An 18,448-nucleotide genomic window follows, 5' to 3' on the forward strand; every position below is an offset into this window, starting at 1 on the left:
TGTCAAAAGAGAAAAAGAAATCATTTTTGTGTTGTATTAGTAAATGTTTAAAAACCATAAGGGAAATAAACCATTTTATTATTATATATACTTTTGATGAAACAATTTCAAATTCACTTGAGATTACGTGCTTTTGAAACAACTTTAAAACATCTATATCAAGGCTGAAATACTGGTTCAGAAAAAAAATAAAAATTTATAAATCATCCTACATTACTTATAATGACCAATACTGAATGCTATTTTGTTTCTATGTTCCTTTAGAACAATATTTTTCAAATTGCAAGTCATGCCCCTTAAGTGAGTCACGAAATCAACCGAGATTTTTAAACAAAAGAGAAGAGAAAATATCACAGTACATCACAGTTTATTGTTTCAATATATAAATGAATGTGTATTATGTGTGTGCTGGTTGCAATGTGAAAGATATTTCTTTCAATAGGTCTCAGTGAAAACAGTTGGAAAATATTGCTTTAGGTAATTTTGAGAACTATTCTGCCTGTGCATACATAGTATGCTATACTAAGATCCCAATACTCTTGTGAAAACACACACACACACACAAGATGTCATTACTAAGTATGCACTTTAATATCTTACCTCTGTGAAGTTTAAAACACATGTAAAGCTAAAACTGCTAAACGCAGACTGTAGAAAATAAGGTATCTACAAAAACATATGATATATACCACATCTTCCTAATCCAATCATCTGTCAATGGATAGTTGGGTTGTTTCCATGTGGTATCTATATACAATTACTACTCAGCCATAAAAAAGAACAAAAGAATGCCATTTGCAGAAACATGGAACTAGAGACTCTCATACTGAGTGAAGTTAAGTCAGAAAGACAAATACCATATGATATCACTTATATCTAGAATCTAATATACAGCACAAACGAACCTTTCCACAGAAAAGAAAAACATGGACTTGGAAAATAGACTTGTGGTTGCCAAGGGGGAGGTGGGGGGAGGGGGTGGGATGGATTGGGAGCTTGGGGTTAACAGATGCAGACTATTGCCTTTGGAATGGATTAGCAATGAGATCCTGCCGTGTGGCACTGGGAACCATTTCTAGTCACATATAATGGAGTATGATAATGTAAGAAAAAAGAATGTATACATGTATGTGTAACTGGGTCGCCGTGCTGTACCATAGAAAATTGACAGAACACTGTAAACCAGCTATAACGGAAAGAAATAACAAATCATTATATATATATATATATATAAACATATGATATGTGGAGTTTCCATTGTGGCACAACAGAAACGAATCTGACTAAGAACCATGAGGTTGCGGGTGCGATCCCTGGCCTCAATCAGTGGGTTAAGGATCCGGCATTGCCATGAGCTGTGGCGCGGGTGGCCGATGAAGCTTTGATCTGGCATTGCTGTGGCTGTAGCGTGGGCCAGCAGCTGTAGCTCCAAATCGACCCCTAGCCTTGAATATGCTGCAGGAACCTCCATATGCTGCGGGTACAGCCCTAAAAAAAAAAAAATATATATATATATATATATATATATATATAAGATTTCACAGAAAATGAGAAGAAAACTACCAACTATAGAAATAAATGGAACATTAAGTGCCTAAATTGCTGAATCATAAAGTTATGGAAAAGGACCAAATAATAACAACTATCACTACACCATTATTGAGATAAGTACTATACATATATGTATGCATAAATATATACATACATATACCTGGGTGCGGGGTACCATTACATACACAATGATGAAGGGCATTATTATATTTACATGTTAAGAAATGACATAAAATTTAAAAAATGATTCTTCCAAGTCTTAGTGCTTCACCCAACACTATTAGGCAAATAAACAGCCTTAATGGACTTGAACCCAGGACTATGTGTATTGCATCAAAAGACATGAACTTTCTTTTACAGCAGTGATTTCCAAATATTTTTATCACAAACTTTTATCATCAAATTCTGAGAATGCACCATGAACATTTGTGTGTATCCATAAATTATAAATATGACCATTTACAGACTTAAAAAATAAAAATAAAATGTTTACGTTGTTCAAGGGGATCTCCTCATATAAGCCACTCTGATATAGCACTATGCTTCTCCAAGAGACTGAAGTTAGATAAGAAGGAAGTGGAAATCCATAGACCATTTTAAAATAATATATAATAGTATAAGTGAGAATATTAAAATCAGAAATAATAAATTCATCAGAAGATTAAGATTTTGCAAGAGATATGAGAAGTATATTGAAGTAAACATTCATGTTTAAAAATTTAATGTGGGACAAAACAGAAAAATATATGATCAACATATTAGTTTGAGGAGTTCCCATGGTGGTGCAGCAGTAACGATCCTGACAAGTACCCACGAGGATGCGGGTTCGACCCCTGGCCTCATTCGGTGGATCAAGGACCCAACATTGGTGTGAGCTATGGTGTAGGCTGACAGCCATAGCTCTGATCAACCCCTCGCCTGGGGATTTCCATATGCTGCACCAAAAAAAGAGAAATTAGTTTGAATAACTGCTGTGTTATACACAAATTTGGTCACAAGTCTCACCTGATCAGGAAGTGCAACTCTATGTAATTATGCTTGGAAAAATGGTTTTAACAGTTTCCATCTGTAATATTCTGAAAAGCCAGATTTTTATTGAAAAATCTGCCATTCAATATCTTTAAGGAATTCCGGAAACTTCCATGCAGCTTTCTTCATGTCTCATTTGTGTACATACTCTCCCTGTAGCTTGACAATTTAAGCTTGCCTCCCAGACTGAATTTCTGCTTGTCAATTTCATTCTCTACCCGTCCATCTTTTCCTTTATTCTTTAATCCCTTTCTTTCCTTCTCTATCTCTTCTCTTCATTTCTCTATGTTACCTAACCATGAAATATAAATGTGGAATAATATTTACTATGCATTACATTTTAATAGGTGGTTATGTGATCCATGTTTTTTACAGAACTTAACACTTTTTATTTTTATCTAAAACATGGAGTTCCCATTGTGGCTCAGTGGTAACGAACAAGACTAGTATCAAAGAGGATGCAAGTTCCATGCGCATCCCTGCTCAGTGGTTTAAGGATCCAGGGTGAGCTGAAGTGTAGATCACAGACATGGCTCAGATCTGATGCTGCTGTGGCTGTGGCATAGGCCGGCAGCTGCAGCCCCAATTTAGCCCCTAACCAGGGAACTTCCATATGCCACAGGTGCAGCCCTAAAAAGAAAAATAAATAAATTATTAAACTGTTGCTCTTATGTTACTCTTAAACTTCAATAATAGCCTTCAATAGTTAAGATTCCACATTCGGAGGTAAACAATGAAGAAAGAATGCACACAAAATATGAAAGTAAATAACATTAGGGAATCAGGTATGTCTGGGTCTTTCCAACCCTGAGCTACATACTACTTTGTCAAAGGATAAGCAAAACAGTCTGTATGAAATGTGAGCAGTGTCTCCATGGAAAAGCCCTTCAACAGGAAAAAGGGAAGTTTCCAACTGACTATTAGATACACGATGAACATTCTACAAAGACAAGGAGGATAACTGAAATGGCTTCTTGCCTGAAATCAAAGGTACATATAAAGCATGCTTATTTCTACTAGTTAATTTATATCCTCTAGAACAATAAAAAGCAAGCATTAAAGTTACTAAATCTGAAAGCAAAGGTAACTGAGTAGAATCATGGCTGAGAATCCACTGGACTCTGGGTTTCAAAACCTTCTCTACTGAGATCTTGGATAATTTACTTAAACTCTTTATGCCTTAGTCTGTAGAATGGTGGATAATAATTGCACCTCCTTTTAGGATTGTATCAAAGATTAAATAAGTTATTATGTCTACATTTAAAGCATTGATCATCCTGAAATGCACAAAGTTAAGTGCTAAGTGTTTACAGCTGCTCTAAGAACCTATACAAATAATCTAAACATTCAGATGAGAGGATATAGGTATCTTTTTAAAATTAAATAAATACATGGTGTATGTAAATTATAAGCAATATGTTCAATGGCTAAAACTTTATTTTATAGCCATTTTTATTGCTGGCAGAACTATAAAAGGTAAGAAAAGGAAAAAGGTCACTAAAGGGGATGACAAGGAAAGGAGAGAAAAGCCACACTTGCTCTATATGTTTTTCCACTCTGTCCTTTTTCTATTATAAAAGATATTTTAATCTCAAAACAATTACATAATCTTTTATATATACTCTATACTGAAGAGTTTGGAGAATAAAGAAAGAAGAAGGAAGAAAAAGACGTCACAATCTTACCTGTCTCTTTGTTCTTCTATGCAAAACCTCAGCTCTGCATTTTCAATTTCTATTACGTGCTCTCTATGTCTTGCCTGGTCTCCGTAAGTTTTTTATCCCCAAACATGTCACAGAAACTTTAGACTTACAGCCTAAAATATGGTATTTTCAAAGATGCTCTGGCTGCATCACGAACAACTTCATGCTCATTTTCTTTCTTTTTTTTTTTAATTAGGGCTGCATCCACAGCATATGGAGGTTCCCAGACTAGAGGTCAAATCGGAGCTGTAGCCACGGGCCTATGCCACAGCCATAGCAACGCGGGATCCAAGATGTGTCTGAAACCTACACCACAGCTCACAGCAACGCCAGATCCTTAACCCACTGAGCAAGGCCAGGGATCGAACCTGCATCCTCATGGATGCTAGTCAGATTCGTTTCCACTGAGCCGTGACGGGAAGTACCTTCGTGCTCATTTTCTAGTAGTTCATAATCAAAACTAAATAAGGAAAGAAATTTGCAAATACTGTACTTAATTTCCATTGATATGTATGTGTATATACATCTCAAGATATATACACATACATTTATATGTATGTATTTATTTCCTTTTTTTTTGTCTTTTTTGGCGGCCCCATGGCATATGAAGTTCCCAGGCCAAGGATCAGATCCTAACCATAGTTGCAACCTATGCCACAGCTGCGCCAACACCAGATCCTTAACCCACTGTGCTAGGCCAGGGATTGAACCTTTGCCCCAGTGCTGCAGAGATGCCTCTGATTCCACTGCATCACAGCAGGAACTCCTATTTCTTTATTCTTAAAGAAATTATTCTTCTGGCTTTTTTTCTTGCAATCTAGCCACTAATGAAGCTAAATTTCTTTGACTAATAATAAATTTTGCAGCAGGCAACCTTGATCATCACAGGGAACGGAACCATATAACTTCCAACACCTTATAAAACATGAGCTACATGAGGAGAGTTTCCCACCTTATGGTTATAAAATGACATAGAATACTGAGAGAAGAACTCATCCTCTCAAAACGGGGCAGCAACTTAAGATTGTCAGCATTTTTAAATGGAAAAGGGTTATTTAGAAATCCTTAAAACAAAGAGGATAAAAGCTACATATAGCTTATCAGATATAAATATAAACTTGATTTTAATTAACTGTTCTTTTCTTACATGGCTGACAAAATTATATTTTCTTAAACTACCTCCATTTGGATATCAAGCAATAACATAGTGCCCACAGTTAGAGGAGATTAAAATAAACTATGAAACTAGAGAATATTCCATAATAAAACCAAATGGCTTGCTTAGATCCTAAAACAGATGTCATGATTCTAAAATAGATGGCTAGATGTAGTACATGTAGCAATAAAAACACATTTAAAATATTTTAAAACATACCTTTGCCAGCTTTATTTCAACCGAGTATAAGTAAGGCTTTAGAAATGCATCACAACAGAGTCTATATAAAACTGATTCCGCAAGAAAAAATAAGGCAGGCAGATGATCATAATCAAAGGAAGCATGATCCAGGGAAGCATAAAGCATATTTAAAGCTTCTGAAATATTAAAAAGTAGAAACTCCATTATTTATAAATCATGCTGTTTTTCTACATGCTACAATTAAGTCTTATAATTAACTGTATGCTCAGTCATCAAAACCAGATTGCAGTTTTTAAATATTTATAAATTCTTTGATATCTCTCCCATCTAGAAGTCAAGTCTATGCCCCCTTCCCCTTAAACCTGAGCCCTTGAGTGCTTCAACCAAAAGAATGTGGTAGAAGTGACACTGCATGACTTCCAAGATGAGATCAGAAAAGGCAAAACTGCCGCCTCCTCAGTCTCTTCATCAAGATACTAGCTTTGGAAGTCTAAGCTGCTATGTAGAATGTTCAACTACTCAGAAGTCACTAAGCTGGAAAAACTACAGAGGTAGAGAAGGGTGAGTGGTGTGCAATGGGAGTTGGGTCGGGGTGGGGGGTGAACAGAGAGAGAGAAATGCCTGAGGATCTCCAGCCATTCCAGACAACACAAAATAGATCATCAGACCACATACACAATAGTGGGCAAATGGGATAAAACTGTATGACAAAAGATAAAGCTCAAGAAAAGTGCTATAGAAGAGTAAAGTGGAAGACTAGACTATCAGGGCAGAGAAAATAGGGCCCAGTGGAGCTCAACAAGGAAGAATATAGAGCTAGAGCCCTACAGAAAATTGCCCCTCAAGTCACTACAGGCACTCCTCTTTTATTGCACTGTGATTTACTGTGCTTTGCAGATACTGCATTTTTTACAAATTGAAGGTCTGAGGTAAGGCTGTATCAAGCAAGTCTATTGGTGCCACTTTTTCACAGGATTAATTTTTAATTATTTTTAGGTACATTTTTTAGACATGATAGCGCACATTTGATAGACTACAATATAGGATAAACACAACTGTTATATGCATTGTGAAAAAGAAAATTTGTGTGGCTCGCTTTACTGCAGTATTTGCTTTACTATGGTGATCTGGGACCAAATTCACAATATCTCCAAAGTGTGCTTATACAAAGATTTTAAGGAGCTGTCATGAACAAAACAGGTTTAATTGACAGAAGAAGAGCAAGTGGCTGCTGTGGCTGGTAAACCAAGATTGTCTACTTCATTATCATTTAAACATTTGATAGGGTCAAGCTGTGGATAGCACTGTGATGAAGTGCCATAAAGGCAAGTTAAATGCAAAATCTTCTCATTCTCCCTATTGCTTGAAAGCTCCCAGATAGCACTACAAAACCCAATTTACATGGGGATTACTCTCTGACCTCCTATGGTTAACATTCTAAAACTCATTTTAAAAGGCCTACACATAAAATTTAGAATGATGATAGAAAGAATCTTACTTCCTTAAAAATAATGTTTTTTAACTTCCTTTTTAGATTGGTTGGAGTGTGGTTTAAAAGAAGACACAGAAATGAGAATGATAAATGAAAAGGTAATGAGTAAAATAGCTGTTTAAAATAAGTGAGAAACTATTGGCCATTTGGTTAATGTTTCCTGAGTATACATTATAAAACGCAGAAACAAGTTTCACTAAAGTATAGTGCCTATTGTAATTGAAAATCACTAAGTGACATTTTATATTACTTTTTAATTAGTTACTAATTTTAGAAAAAAGCAATAAAGATTCTGCTGAGCCAAAGTTTTAAAAACAATTTTGTAATTAAAAAGTTGAGTAGCCAAATTCATAAATTCAAAATTACAAAAGGAACTTTCATAATGAAGCATTATCAGATATTTCAATAGATAAAAGCAAATTTTCCTTGGCTCCTGTACAATTTCTAAATATTAAAGTTCTCCAATTATGTCATCATTGCTAATATAGAAAACACTTGAGGTAACTAAGAAGAGCTTAGTTAGAGGACATACCATCTTGGATTTCTCCTTTGCACTGAGCCAGATATATTACTTCTGTCCATGCAGTAGGAAGATGAACATTCTTCCCAGTACCTAAGGTTTTGAGACCCAATTTCCTCTGTTACAGGAAAGCATAAAAGAGACAAAGTTTTAAAATTGAATATATACTTATTTTTATTATCTATATTATTTATTTTACTCTATATTTTATTCATTAATATTTAATCATTTTTATTGAAGAATAATTGATTCACAATATTGTGTTAGTTTCAGGTATACAGCAAAGTGATTCAGTTTATGTGTGTGTGTGTGCATGTATGTATTCAGATTCTTTTCCATGAGGTTATTATAAGATATTGAATATAATTTCCAGTGCTATACAATAAGTCCTTATTTTTTATCTATTTTATATACAGTAATGTGTAACAACTATTAATTCCATACTCCTAATTTATCCCTCTATCCATTCCCCTATGGTAACTATAAGATTGTTTTCTATGTCTGAGTCTGTTTCCATTTTGTAAGTAAGTTCATTTCTATCATTTTTGACATTCCACATATAAATGATATCATACTATATCGGTCCTCTGACTTACTCCACTTAGTATGATAATCTCTAGGTCAACCCATGTTGCTATAAATGGCATTACTTCATTCTTTTTTCTGGCTGAGTAATAGCTATTGCATATAAATACCACATCTTCTTTATCCATTCATCTACTGATGGACACTTAGGTTGCTTCCATGCCTTGACTACTGTAAACAGTGCACCTATGAATATTGGGGTGCATGTATCATTTCTAATTAGTTTTCAGCTTTTCCAGATACATGCACAGAAGTGGGATTATTGGATCATATGATAAACAGAACCACCATACTGTTCTCCATTGTGGCTTCAACAATTCACATTGCCACCGACAGTGTAGGAAGATACCCCCTTTTCTCCACACCCTCTTCAGGATTTGTTATTTATAGACTTTTTGATGACACCCATTCTGACTGGTGTCCGGTGACACCTCATTGTGGTTTTGATTTGCATTTCTCTAGTAACTATCAATCTTGAGCATCTTTTCATGTGCATAGTGACCATCTGTATGTCTTTCTTGAAAAAAAAAAATCTATTTAGGTCTTCTACCCATTTTTGATTGGGTTTTTTTTTAAATATATTGAGCTGTTTGTATATTGTGGAAATTTAGCCCCCATCAGTCACATTGTTTCCAACTATTTTCTCCTAGTATGCAGATTTTTTTCATTTTGTTTATAGTTTGCTTTGCTGAGCAAAACCTTGTAAGTTTGATTAGGTCCCATTCGCTTTTTTTTTTTTAGATTTCTTTCTTTTGCCTTGAGAGACCAAACTAAGAAAATATTGCTACAATTACTGTCAGAGAGTGTTTTGCTTATGTTCTCCTCTAGGAGTTTTATGGTGTCTTATATTTAAGTCTTTCAGTCATTTTGAGCTTATTTTTGTGTATGATGTGAAGAAGTGTTTTAACTTCACTGATTTATAGGAAGCTGTCCAGCTTTACCACACCACCTGCTGAAGAAACTGTCTTTTTCTCCAGTGTATATTTTTGCTTCCTTTGTAAAAGATTGCTTTGTAAAAGATCGTAGGCATGCAGGTTTATTTCTGGCCTGTCTATTCTGTTCCATTGATCCATATGACTGGTTCTGTGCCACTACTACATTGTTTTGATGACTGTAGCTCTGTAGTATTGCCCAAAGTCTAAGTGGTTATGCCTCCAGCTTTGTTCTTTTTCCTCAGGATTTCTTTGGCAGTTCTGGGTCTCCTTTGAATCAATATAAATTTCAGTTCTAGTTCTGTGAAAAACATCCAGATTAATTTGATACAGATTACATTAAATCTGTAGATGGCTTTAGGCAGTATGGCCACTTTAACAATACTAATTCTTCCAATCCAGTGCATGGGTTATCTTTTCATTTCTTTGAATCATCTTCAATTTCCTTTGTCAGTGTTTTACAGTCCTCGGCATATAAGTCTATCACCTCCTTGGTCAGGTTTATTCTTAGGGTTTTTTTTTTTTTTGGACACAGTTTTAAATGGTATTTTTTTTTTGTACTTTCTCTTCCTGATATTTTGTTAATGTAAATAAATGCAACAGATTTCTTCCTGTTAATCGTGTATCCTCCTGCCTCGCTGAATTTATTTTTCATTTCTAATAGTTTTTATGCAGAGTCTTTAGGGTTCTCTAAATAGAATACCATGTTATCTACAATAAATGAAAATTTTACCTCCTTCTTTCCAATTTGGATAAGTTTTATTTCTTTTTCTTGTCTGAATGCTGTGGCTAGGAATTCCAACACTATGTTGAATAGAAGTGGTGATAGGAGGCATCCTTGTCTTGTTCCAAAATTTAGCAGGAAGACTTTCAGCTTTTCACCAGAGTATTATGTTGGCTTTAGGTTTATCATAAATGGCTTTTATTATGCTGAGATGTGTTCCCTCCATACCAATTTCATAAGCGTTTTTTATGATGAATGGATGTTAAAATTTATCAAATGCTTTCTACATCTATCGAGATGATCATATGGTTTTTGTGTTTTGTTTTGTTGATGTAGTGTATCACATCAATTGATTTGTGACCCTGGGTGAAATCCAACTTGGTCATGGTGCACTATCCTTTTTATGTGCTGGTGGATTACATTTGCTAATATTTTGTTGAGGATTTTTATATCTATAGTCAACAAAGACACTGGCCCATTTTATTTTTTGGTAGCATCTTTATCTGGTTTTGGCATCAGGATGATGGTGGCTTCACAGAATGACTTTGGGAGTGTTCCCTCCTCTTCAGTCTTTTGGAAGAAGTGGAAAAGTCAGAATAGCCATTGTATGTCTGGTAAAATTCCCCAGTGAAGACTCCTGGAATTTTGTTTGCAGGGAGTTTTGTTTTTTGTTTTTGTTTTTGTTTAATTTTAGGGTCACACCTACAGCATATGGAAGTTCCCAGGCTAGGGGTCAAATTGGAGCTGTAGCTGGTGGGTTACATCACAGCCACAGTACTTGAGATCTGAGCTACATCTGTGACCTATACCACAGTTTCCAGCAATGCTGGATCCTTAACCCACTGAGCGAGGCCAGGGATCAAATTAGCATCCTTGCAGACACTGTACTGGATTCTTAACCCATAAGTCACAACAGGAATTCCCGCAGAGAGTTTGCTTTTTTTTTTTTCAATTATAGATTCTATTTCATTTCCAGGATTGGTTTGTTCAATTTATCTGTTTCTTCTTGATTCAGTTTTGGTAGGATGTATATTTCTAGAAACATCCATTTCTTCTAGGTTCTCCATTTTGTTGGCATATAGCTGTTCATAGTATTTTATGTTTTTTTTATTTCTGCATTATTAGTTGTTATTTCTCTCCTTTCATTTCTTATTTTATTTATTTGGGTCTTCTTTTTTTTCTTGATGAGTCTGGCCAGAGGCTTGCTGATTTTGTTTATCCTTTCAAAAGACCAGCTTTTGGTTTTATTGATTTTATATATTTATTCATATATTTATATGATTTATATTTTTATTATTTATATTTTAATTTATTATTTATTTTACTAATATTTTGACATATATTTAATTTTTCCTTGTTTAACTTTACTCATTTTTTATATTGTCCTTTAATTATATTCTGAAATTCATTCTAAGAGGCTGATGCTCTTAAGGCTTTATATTTTTGCTTTTATTACTTTTATTTTTTGACCTTTTAGTAAACTGTCTCAGTGTTAAAATGTAGAGAATGTTTGTATTCTGAGTAATATCGCTAGATACATACTGAAAATAATTCTCAATCTTTTCTTTCTAGGAATTAATTCTATCTCATATCACCACCAAAAGAATGCATCTCTGATTTTAAAAGAAAAGTACAGGAGTTCCCATCGTGGCTCAGTGGTTAATGAGCCCAACTAGTATCCATGAGGACATGGGTTCGACCCTCTGGCCTTGCTGAGAGGGTTAAGGATCCGGCATTGTGGTGAGCTATGATGTAGGTCACAGACGTGGCTCAGATCTGGCACTGCTGTGGCTGTGGCGTAACCAGCAGCTACAGCTCCGATTCAACCCCTAACCTGGGAACCTACATATGCTGAAACTGGGGCCCAAAAAGGACTGACTAAATAAATAAATGGAAAGTATATTAAAAAATATGATTCAACAGAAATTAGTGTGATGCCAATTTGCTGGAAAACTCCAGCTACTTCACTGCTGATGGCTGAAGTTAGTGAATGTAAAAGATATCAAAGTGGCCCCCTTAATCTTAATATGCCCATGACTAAGGCTGTCCCAGGAAGTACAGGGTCCATAGAAGAGAAGCTCAATGTACCTGTTGGCAACTATCTGTATGCATACTTAATAAAGTACATTCTTTTTTCTAATCAACTTTTTACATGATTTTTTTTTCTTTTTACAACTGCACCTGCAGCATGTGGAAGTTCCCAGGCTAAAGGTCAAATCAGAGCTGCAGGTGCAGCCTATACCACAGCCACAACAACATTGGATTGGGGCCGAATCTGCAACCTATGCCACAGCTTACAGCACTGCCAGATCCTTAACACCCTGAGCATGGCCAAAGACAACATCGGACCCTTTATCTGCTAAGCCACAACAGGAACTCCTTTCATGAATTCTTTAAAAAATTTATAAATATATGGGCAACCATGAGCCAAAATACTATGAAATAACCACAAAAAAGTTGACTTAATTTATGCTCTGCTTTCGTGCAGCTTTTTTTCATTGATTATTTAATATTAAAGCAAAGTTGTATGTATATTATTTCTCTGACAAAACTTACACTGGATCTAATATAGAAAAGGTAAAACAAGGTCTTATTTCACTTCCTGTTCTTTTTTTTATATGTGTTTGACAATTTGAAAATTAATGACTTTTTTTTTTTTGTCTTTTTGCCATTTCTTGGGCCGCTCTCATGGCATATGGAGGTTCTCAGGCCAGGGATCTAATCGGAGCCATAGCCGCTGGCCTACGACAGAGACACAGCAACTCGGGATCTGAGCCTCGTCTGCGACCTGCACCACAGCTCACGGCAATGCCGAATCCTTAACCTCCGAGCAAGGCCAGGGATCGAACCCACAATCTCGTGGTCCCTAGTCGGCTTTGTTAACCACTGAGCCACGACAGGAACTCTGAGAAGTAATGACATATTCTTAAAGAATGCATTTTTTGGGAGTTTCCATTGGGGCTCAGTGATAACAAACCTGACTAGTAATCATGAGGACGAAGGTTCAATCCCTGACCTCACTCAGTGGGTTAAGGATCTGGCATTGTTATGAGCTGTGGTGCAAGTCACAGACACGACTTGGATCCCATGTTGTTGTGGCTGTGGCATAGGCCGGCAGCTTCAGCTCCTATTTGACCCCTAGACTAGGAACTTTCTTATGAGCTCTAAAAAGACCAAAAAAAAAGTGTAATTTCTACAAGTTAGGCAAAATCGTCTGTTACATAGAAAGAACAGAGTATTCTGTACACATACAGTGAACATTTATGAGGGCTTTCTTTCCTCTTTGGGACACATCATATGTTTGTTAACTTTTTTTTTTTTAGGAATAAGTAGAATTTTCATAATCAGAAATTTATTTACTAGCCTTTGATATTTAGCTGTGGGCTCTTGGACTGGTGCCAACAGCTATATTCCCCAATAACTTATGAAGCACTTCAACCTAAAAGCCATTTGACATTGAATTACTTGGTTATAAGCTTTAACTTTAATTTGCATTAGTAGTTTAAATTATGCCTACCTATAATTAAAGAGACATGTATTCTTACTTTTTTTCAATATTTTAGAACATGTAACTACCAACTAGAAGAGAAAATTCACATACTAAGTAATCAAATACTGTGCCATTACCTTACATTTGATAAGGTTTTTTCTAGCTATGTCCAGTAATTCTTCCTCCTCTTTGGGATTTTTTGTTTGATTGAATCTCAAGATGAATTCTTTTGTGATTGAATATTGTAGCCTAAACCAAAAAAAAAAATTATTATAACTAACAGTTCTAAATTTTAATTAATAAACTTGCAGTGGCTAAGTATATCTATTTTCTAAAAAATTACTTTACCTTGATAAGAATATTTCATACAAAATCAGAAAAATTAGCCATCCTAGATTGATCTTATACTCTTGGACTGAGAAAATACATATATATATATGTGTGTGTGTGTGTATATACACACACACACACACACACACACACCCTAGATTGATCTTATCATACTCTTAGATTGAGAAACATAATTCTCATGATGTCAAAGAACTTTCCAGCCTCTGGAAAAAAAATTTCTGACATAGTTGTCAGAAGTCACACATGTCTCCTTCATAGGTAATATCTAACATAGTTTCATTTTGTTCAAGACTGATTTATCTCCTCACATATATCAGTGTTGATTCAATTTAAGCTAGATCATTATTCCCTCCATGCAAGTAGAATCAGTCCAGCTGTGGCTGAGGTGGGCAGAGGCAGAAGGATGTATATAGTAAGGTCAGAGAGGTAACAAGAAGCCTGGATTAACTCTGGTTGAGATGGGAAGCTACTGCAGGGTTCTGATAAGAGGAGCAGCATAATTAAAGTTTTAACAGAATCATTCCCATGCTGTGTTGAGAGGTAGAGTATAGGGAGGTAGCAAGGGAGAAAGCACACATAAACTTAAGTGAGAGGTAATTTGGCTTGGATCAGAAATGAAGAGAAGTAATTAAGAGAAGAGTTTGAGTAATGGATATATTTTGACATTAGCCCCAACCAGACTGCTCAATGAATTAGAAATTCGGCATGAGAGGAAAAAAGCGGGGGGGGGGGGGCTTATAATTGAACTGAGTAACTGGAAGGATGAAATTGCTATTTATCAAGATGGGAAAGGTTTCTAGAGGAGCAAATTTGGGTTGAGGGTAGAGAGTAAGTTCAGTATTGGACATGTTACATTTGAAATGACCGTGGTCACTCAAATACAGACACAGGGTAGGCAGTTAGATGTATGAGCTTGAATTTTAATGGAAAAGCTTCTGGCTAAATATATCAGTTTTTGAGTCGTGAGCATATATATGGTATTTAAAGTCTTATGAATGGAAAGGATTCCATGGGGAAAGTATACAGAGAGTAAACAAGTATTTCAAAAGAGAAGTGATAAAAATAAGTAGAAGGTATACATAAGAGAATGAATAAAGGGAGTATAATGACATACCACAGAATTTTAAATGGCATGGGATCAAAAGTAACATTGGAAGAATAGAGAATGGGTAGTAGAATCAGTGAGTTATTTGCGTAAGAAAATAATTGAAGTCATGTCTTAAAAGGAGTAATCTGAAAGCATAAAACACATTTTTAACAACTTACTATATTCAAAATTTACTGAATTGGTTGTTCTGTGGGATATATTAAAAAAATGAATAAAAATCAGATTTGGGGAGTTCCTGTCATGGCTGAGTGGTTAACAAATCCCACTAACATCCATGAGGACACGGGTTCGATCCCTGGCCTTGCTCAGTGGGTTAAGGATCTCAGTGCTGCCACAAACTGTGGTATAGGTTTCAGACGCAGCTTGGGTCCTGCGTCGCTGTGGCGTAGGCCAGCGGCTACAGCCCTGATTCAACCCCTAGTCTGGGAAGCCATATGCCACTGGTATGGCCCTAAAAGACAAAAAGACAAAAAAAAAAAAAATCAGATTTTGCCCCAATAACTCATAGTCCTATTGAGAAAACAGACGTATGTAAAAGTAATCACAGTGCCATACAATCACAGGATAAGCAGAGATAAAGACTCTGTAAACCAGAGCCAAATACAACTAATAAAATGACCAACTATTTAACTGCCACCTTAAAATGGGCATGCATTCAGCCACTCAATCGGTAAGCATTTCTTGACTATGAGGCACTAACCTTGGAACCAGGACACAATGGTGAGACAAATAACCTTGGCCTCAAAAAGCGTACAGTAAAATAGCTGAAGAGTTAAGGTGTTAGAACTCACAAAGTCAGCTAGAACTGCGCATCTGAAATAATCAGCTTCACTCTTGACCTCCTGATCTCTTGCTCTTAGAAATAGGTGCTTAGAAAGACATCTTAAAGGTTGGCTGAAAACTCAAAAGTCATCTGCGGTAACATATCTTTGATCAACATGGACCCACTCTGCATGAAGAGTTCAAAGTAGCTTTCATCCTCCCATTTGTACAGAATGTTGTGGGGACCAGAATATGGTAACACTTTATCCACATTTTTTCTAAATTTGATTAAAAATTAGATTTTTAAAAATAATAACAGAAGAGTGCTGTTTATAACAAACCAAACGTTCAGGGGCCTCCAATTCTACCCACCAGAATTCTACCCAATTTTACCCATCAGAAATCACCAAGAGGAGTTCCCGTCGTGGCGCAGTGGTTAACGAATCCGACTAGGAACCATGAGGTTGAGGGTTCGATCCCTGCCCTTGCTCAGTGGGTTAACAATCCGGCGTTGCCGTGAGCTGTGGTGTAGGTTGCAGACGCGGCTCGGATCCCGCGTTGCTGTGGCTCTGGCGTAGGCCGGTGGCTACAGTTCCGATTCGACCCCTAGCCTGGGAACCTCCATATGCCACGGGAGCAGCCCAAGAAATAGCAACAATAACAACAACAACAACAACAAAGACAAAAGACAAAAAAAAAAAAAAAAAAAAAGAAATCACCAAGATTAATGGGTCCATGTGTATCCTCACGCCTTTCTCAAAGCTCATAAACATAAACCAACCAATGTGCACTCTTTTTAATAAATAGAACCAGGCATACACAACATTGGAGCATGCTTTCTTCATTAAATTTATCACATATTCCGCAAGTTCAACTAATGCCAATATGTAATCATATGGATATACACAGCAAACGCAATGATTTCCGTACTGCCATTATTTCCAGTATAATTTTGGCCATGCTAACTGATGCTATGATTTTTAAAAACCCTTATGCATAGACCTGACATTCAGTAGTGCACACTATTCTGATTTATCAATCTCTACATGATATCAATAGTTAAATATTTTGATTAACACCTCTTGTAAGTTTATGTATATAAAGACATCATCATGGCAGAATGTATTTTCCAACACATGTAGCTGATAAAGGGCTAGCAGCCATAATATATCCAACACGTAGAAAGAACTCCCAAACAACAGAAACAGAGAAGAGGCTTTAACAGATAATGGACAAAAGAAGAAATCCATGTGGCCAGCAACTATGTGAAATGATGATTTACATCATAAATAGAGAAACTCAAATTAAAACCATCTCATTTAAGCAAATTTCCCCAACCAACAACCACATAAACCTCGCACACACCCACACACAATCCAAGGGTTTCAAATTCAAATCAAAAATACATTTTCTGAAATTAGATATTTTACCTCAACTTTTATATAGGCTCTGAGAAAAACACATTTACATCATTTTATTTCTAAATTCTTTGGGGAGGGGGGTGCATATGTACAGTATGTAGATGTTCCCAGGCCAAGGACTGCACCCAAAACACAGCAGTGACAGTGACAGATCCTATTAGAAAGTAATATCTAATTCAATTTCTATGCTTACAGTATATTTGATAAAGAATTTTAGCCTTGTCAATTATTTTTAGCATGGATTGTGGTCTATAATGAATCATTAAAAATATGCAAAGCTTGGGAGTTCCTGTCATGGCACAGAGGAAACGAATCCAACTAGAAACCATGAGGTTTTGGGTTCGATCCCTGGCCTCGCTCAGTGGGTTAAGGATCCGGCGTTGCTGTGAGCTGTGGTGTAGGTTGCAGACGCGGCTCGGATCTGACGTTGCTGTGGCTGTGGCGTGGGCTGGCAGTGACAGCTCCAATTAGACCCCTAGCCTGGGAACCTCCATCTGCCACAGGTGTGGCCCTAAAAAGACATCAACAACAACAAAAAGACAAAAAAAAAAAATATGTAAAGCTAATACTTTTCAGCTTTCTATACAGAGATTGAGTACCTTAATTTGTCTCCCACAGCGCATGACAATAAGTATTTAATAGGAAATAAATATAGCTTTTTAAACTATTTCTTGTCCATTACAAAGAGAGGTTGTTAGATAAAGTAATGCTTATTTAATGATAAACACAGCCCATGATAAGAAGCAAAAGGAAACTTGAAAAAGAAAATACAGGCATTTGAAAGGAAAATATAGCTTAGCTCTACACATTTCAATTTCTTCAAAATACTTCACAAAGATAAATGTCATCTACTGTAAGTGCGAAAGTACAGACCCTATGGAAGAGGTAATGAATAAAGTTTGCCATGCCAATATGCATATAAAGGAAATATACTCAAGTCTTCTGACTGCATGGATACCCTTCCAAACAACCCTCTATTTATGCCATCTGTGACTTCAGAACTTTCTTTTAAGCTGACCATTTATTTGTTCAGTAAACATTAAATGAAAGCTTCCCACATACAAGAGCTTTTGCTAGATACAATGAGAGCTAAGAGAGGAATCAGGCCTGGCCCCAGGAAGCTCGTAATCTAGGAGGGAAGTAAGACATCACAAATGATGTAATGTAAAGCGGACGGACTGAAAAAAGAGAGAAATAAAATCCTGTGGATATTCAGAAGTACAAATCATGATTCCAACACTTGCTTAATCACTTAACCTGTGTGCGCTATAATTTTCCATCTCTGAACACGAGGACAAGTTTTCTTGTAGAATTTTGAAAAGTGTTAAACTGGAGCACATGGTCTAGTTCCTGGCAAAGATTTACCACTGAGTAACCATTAATAATAAGAATTACTGTTTGTTTTTTGGGTTTTTTTGGTGGG

At 36.1% G+C, this 18,448-nt stretch overlaps 1 protein-coding gene across 8 annotated transcripts in view; it reads right to left on the reverse strand.

Moving 5' to 3' along the window:
* The window catches only part of TMEM232 (transmembrane protein 232), a 243,920-nt gene that overhangs the window by 194,073 nt on the left and 31,399 nt on the right, over positions 1 to 18,448 (reverse strand). For 6 of the 8 annotated variants that reach the window (XR_002341851.1, XM_005661576.3, XM_013995016.2 and 3 more), the window contains exons 3-5: positions 13,521 to 13,632; positions 7,665 to 7,770; positions 5,659 to 5,816 (exon numbers count right to left, since the gene is read on the reverse strand). Coding sequence is in view for 7 of the 8 variants with exons in the window: in XM_005661576.3 (XP_005661633.3) it covers positions 5,659 to 5,816; positions 7,665 to 7,770; positions 13,521 to 13,632 (376 nt within the window). In the remaining variant the exon portion in view is untranslated. Of the gene's footprint in view, positions 1 to 5,658; positions 5,817 to 7,664; positions 7,771 to 13,520; positions 13,633 to 18,448 lie in introns of those variants that run through there. The other 2 variants (XM_013995023.2, XM_013995024.2) reach the window with 2 other exon arrangements.

This window comes from Sus scrofa, chromosome 2, assembly GCF_000003025.6.
Source record: "Sus scrofa isolate TJ Tabasco breed Duroc chromosome 2, Sscrofa11.1, whole genome shotgun sequence".
NCBI classification, from domain to species: domain Eukaryota; kingdom Metazoa; phylum Chordata; class Mammalia; order Artiodactyla; family Suidae; genus Sus; species Sus scrofa.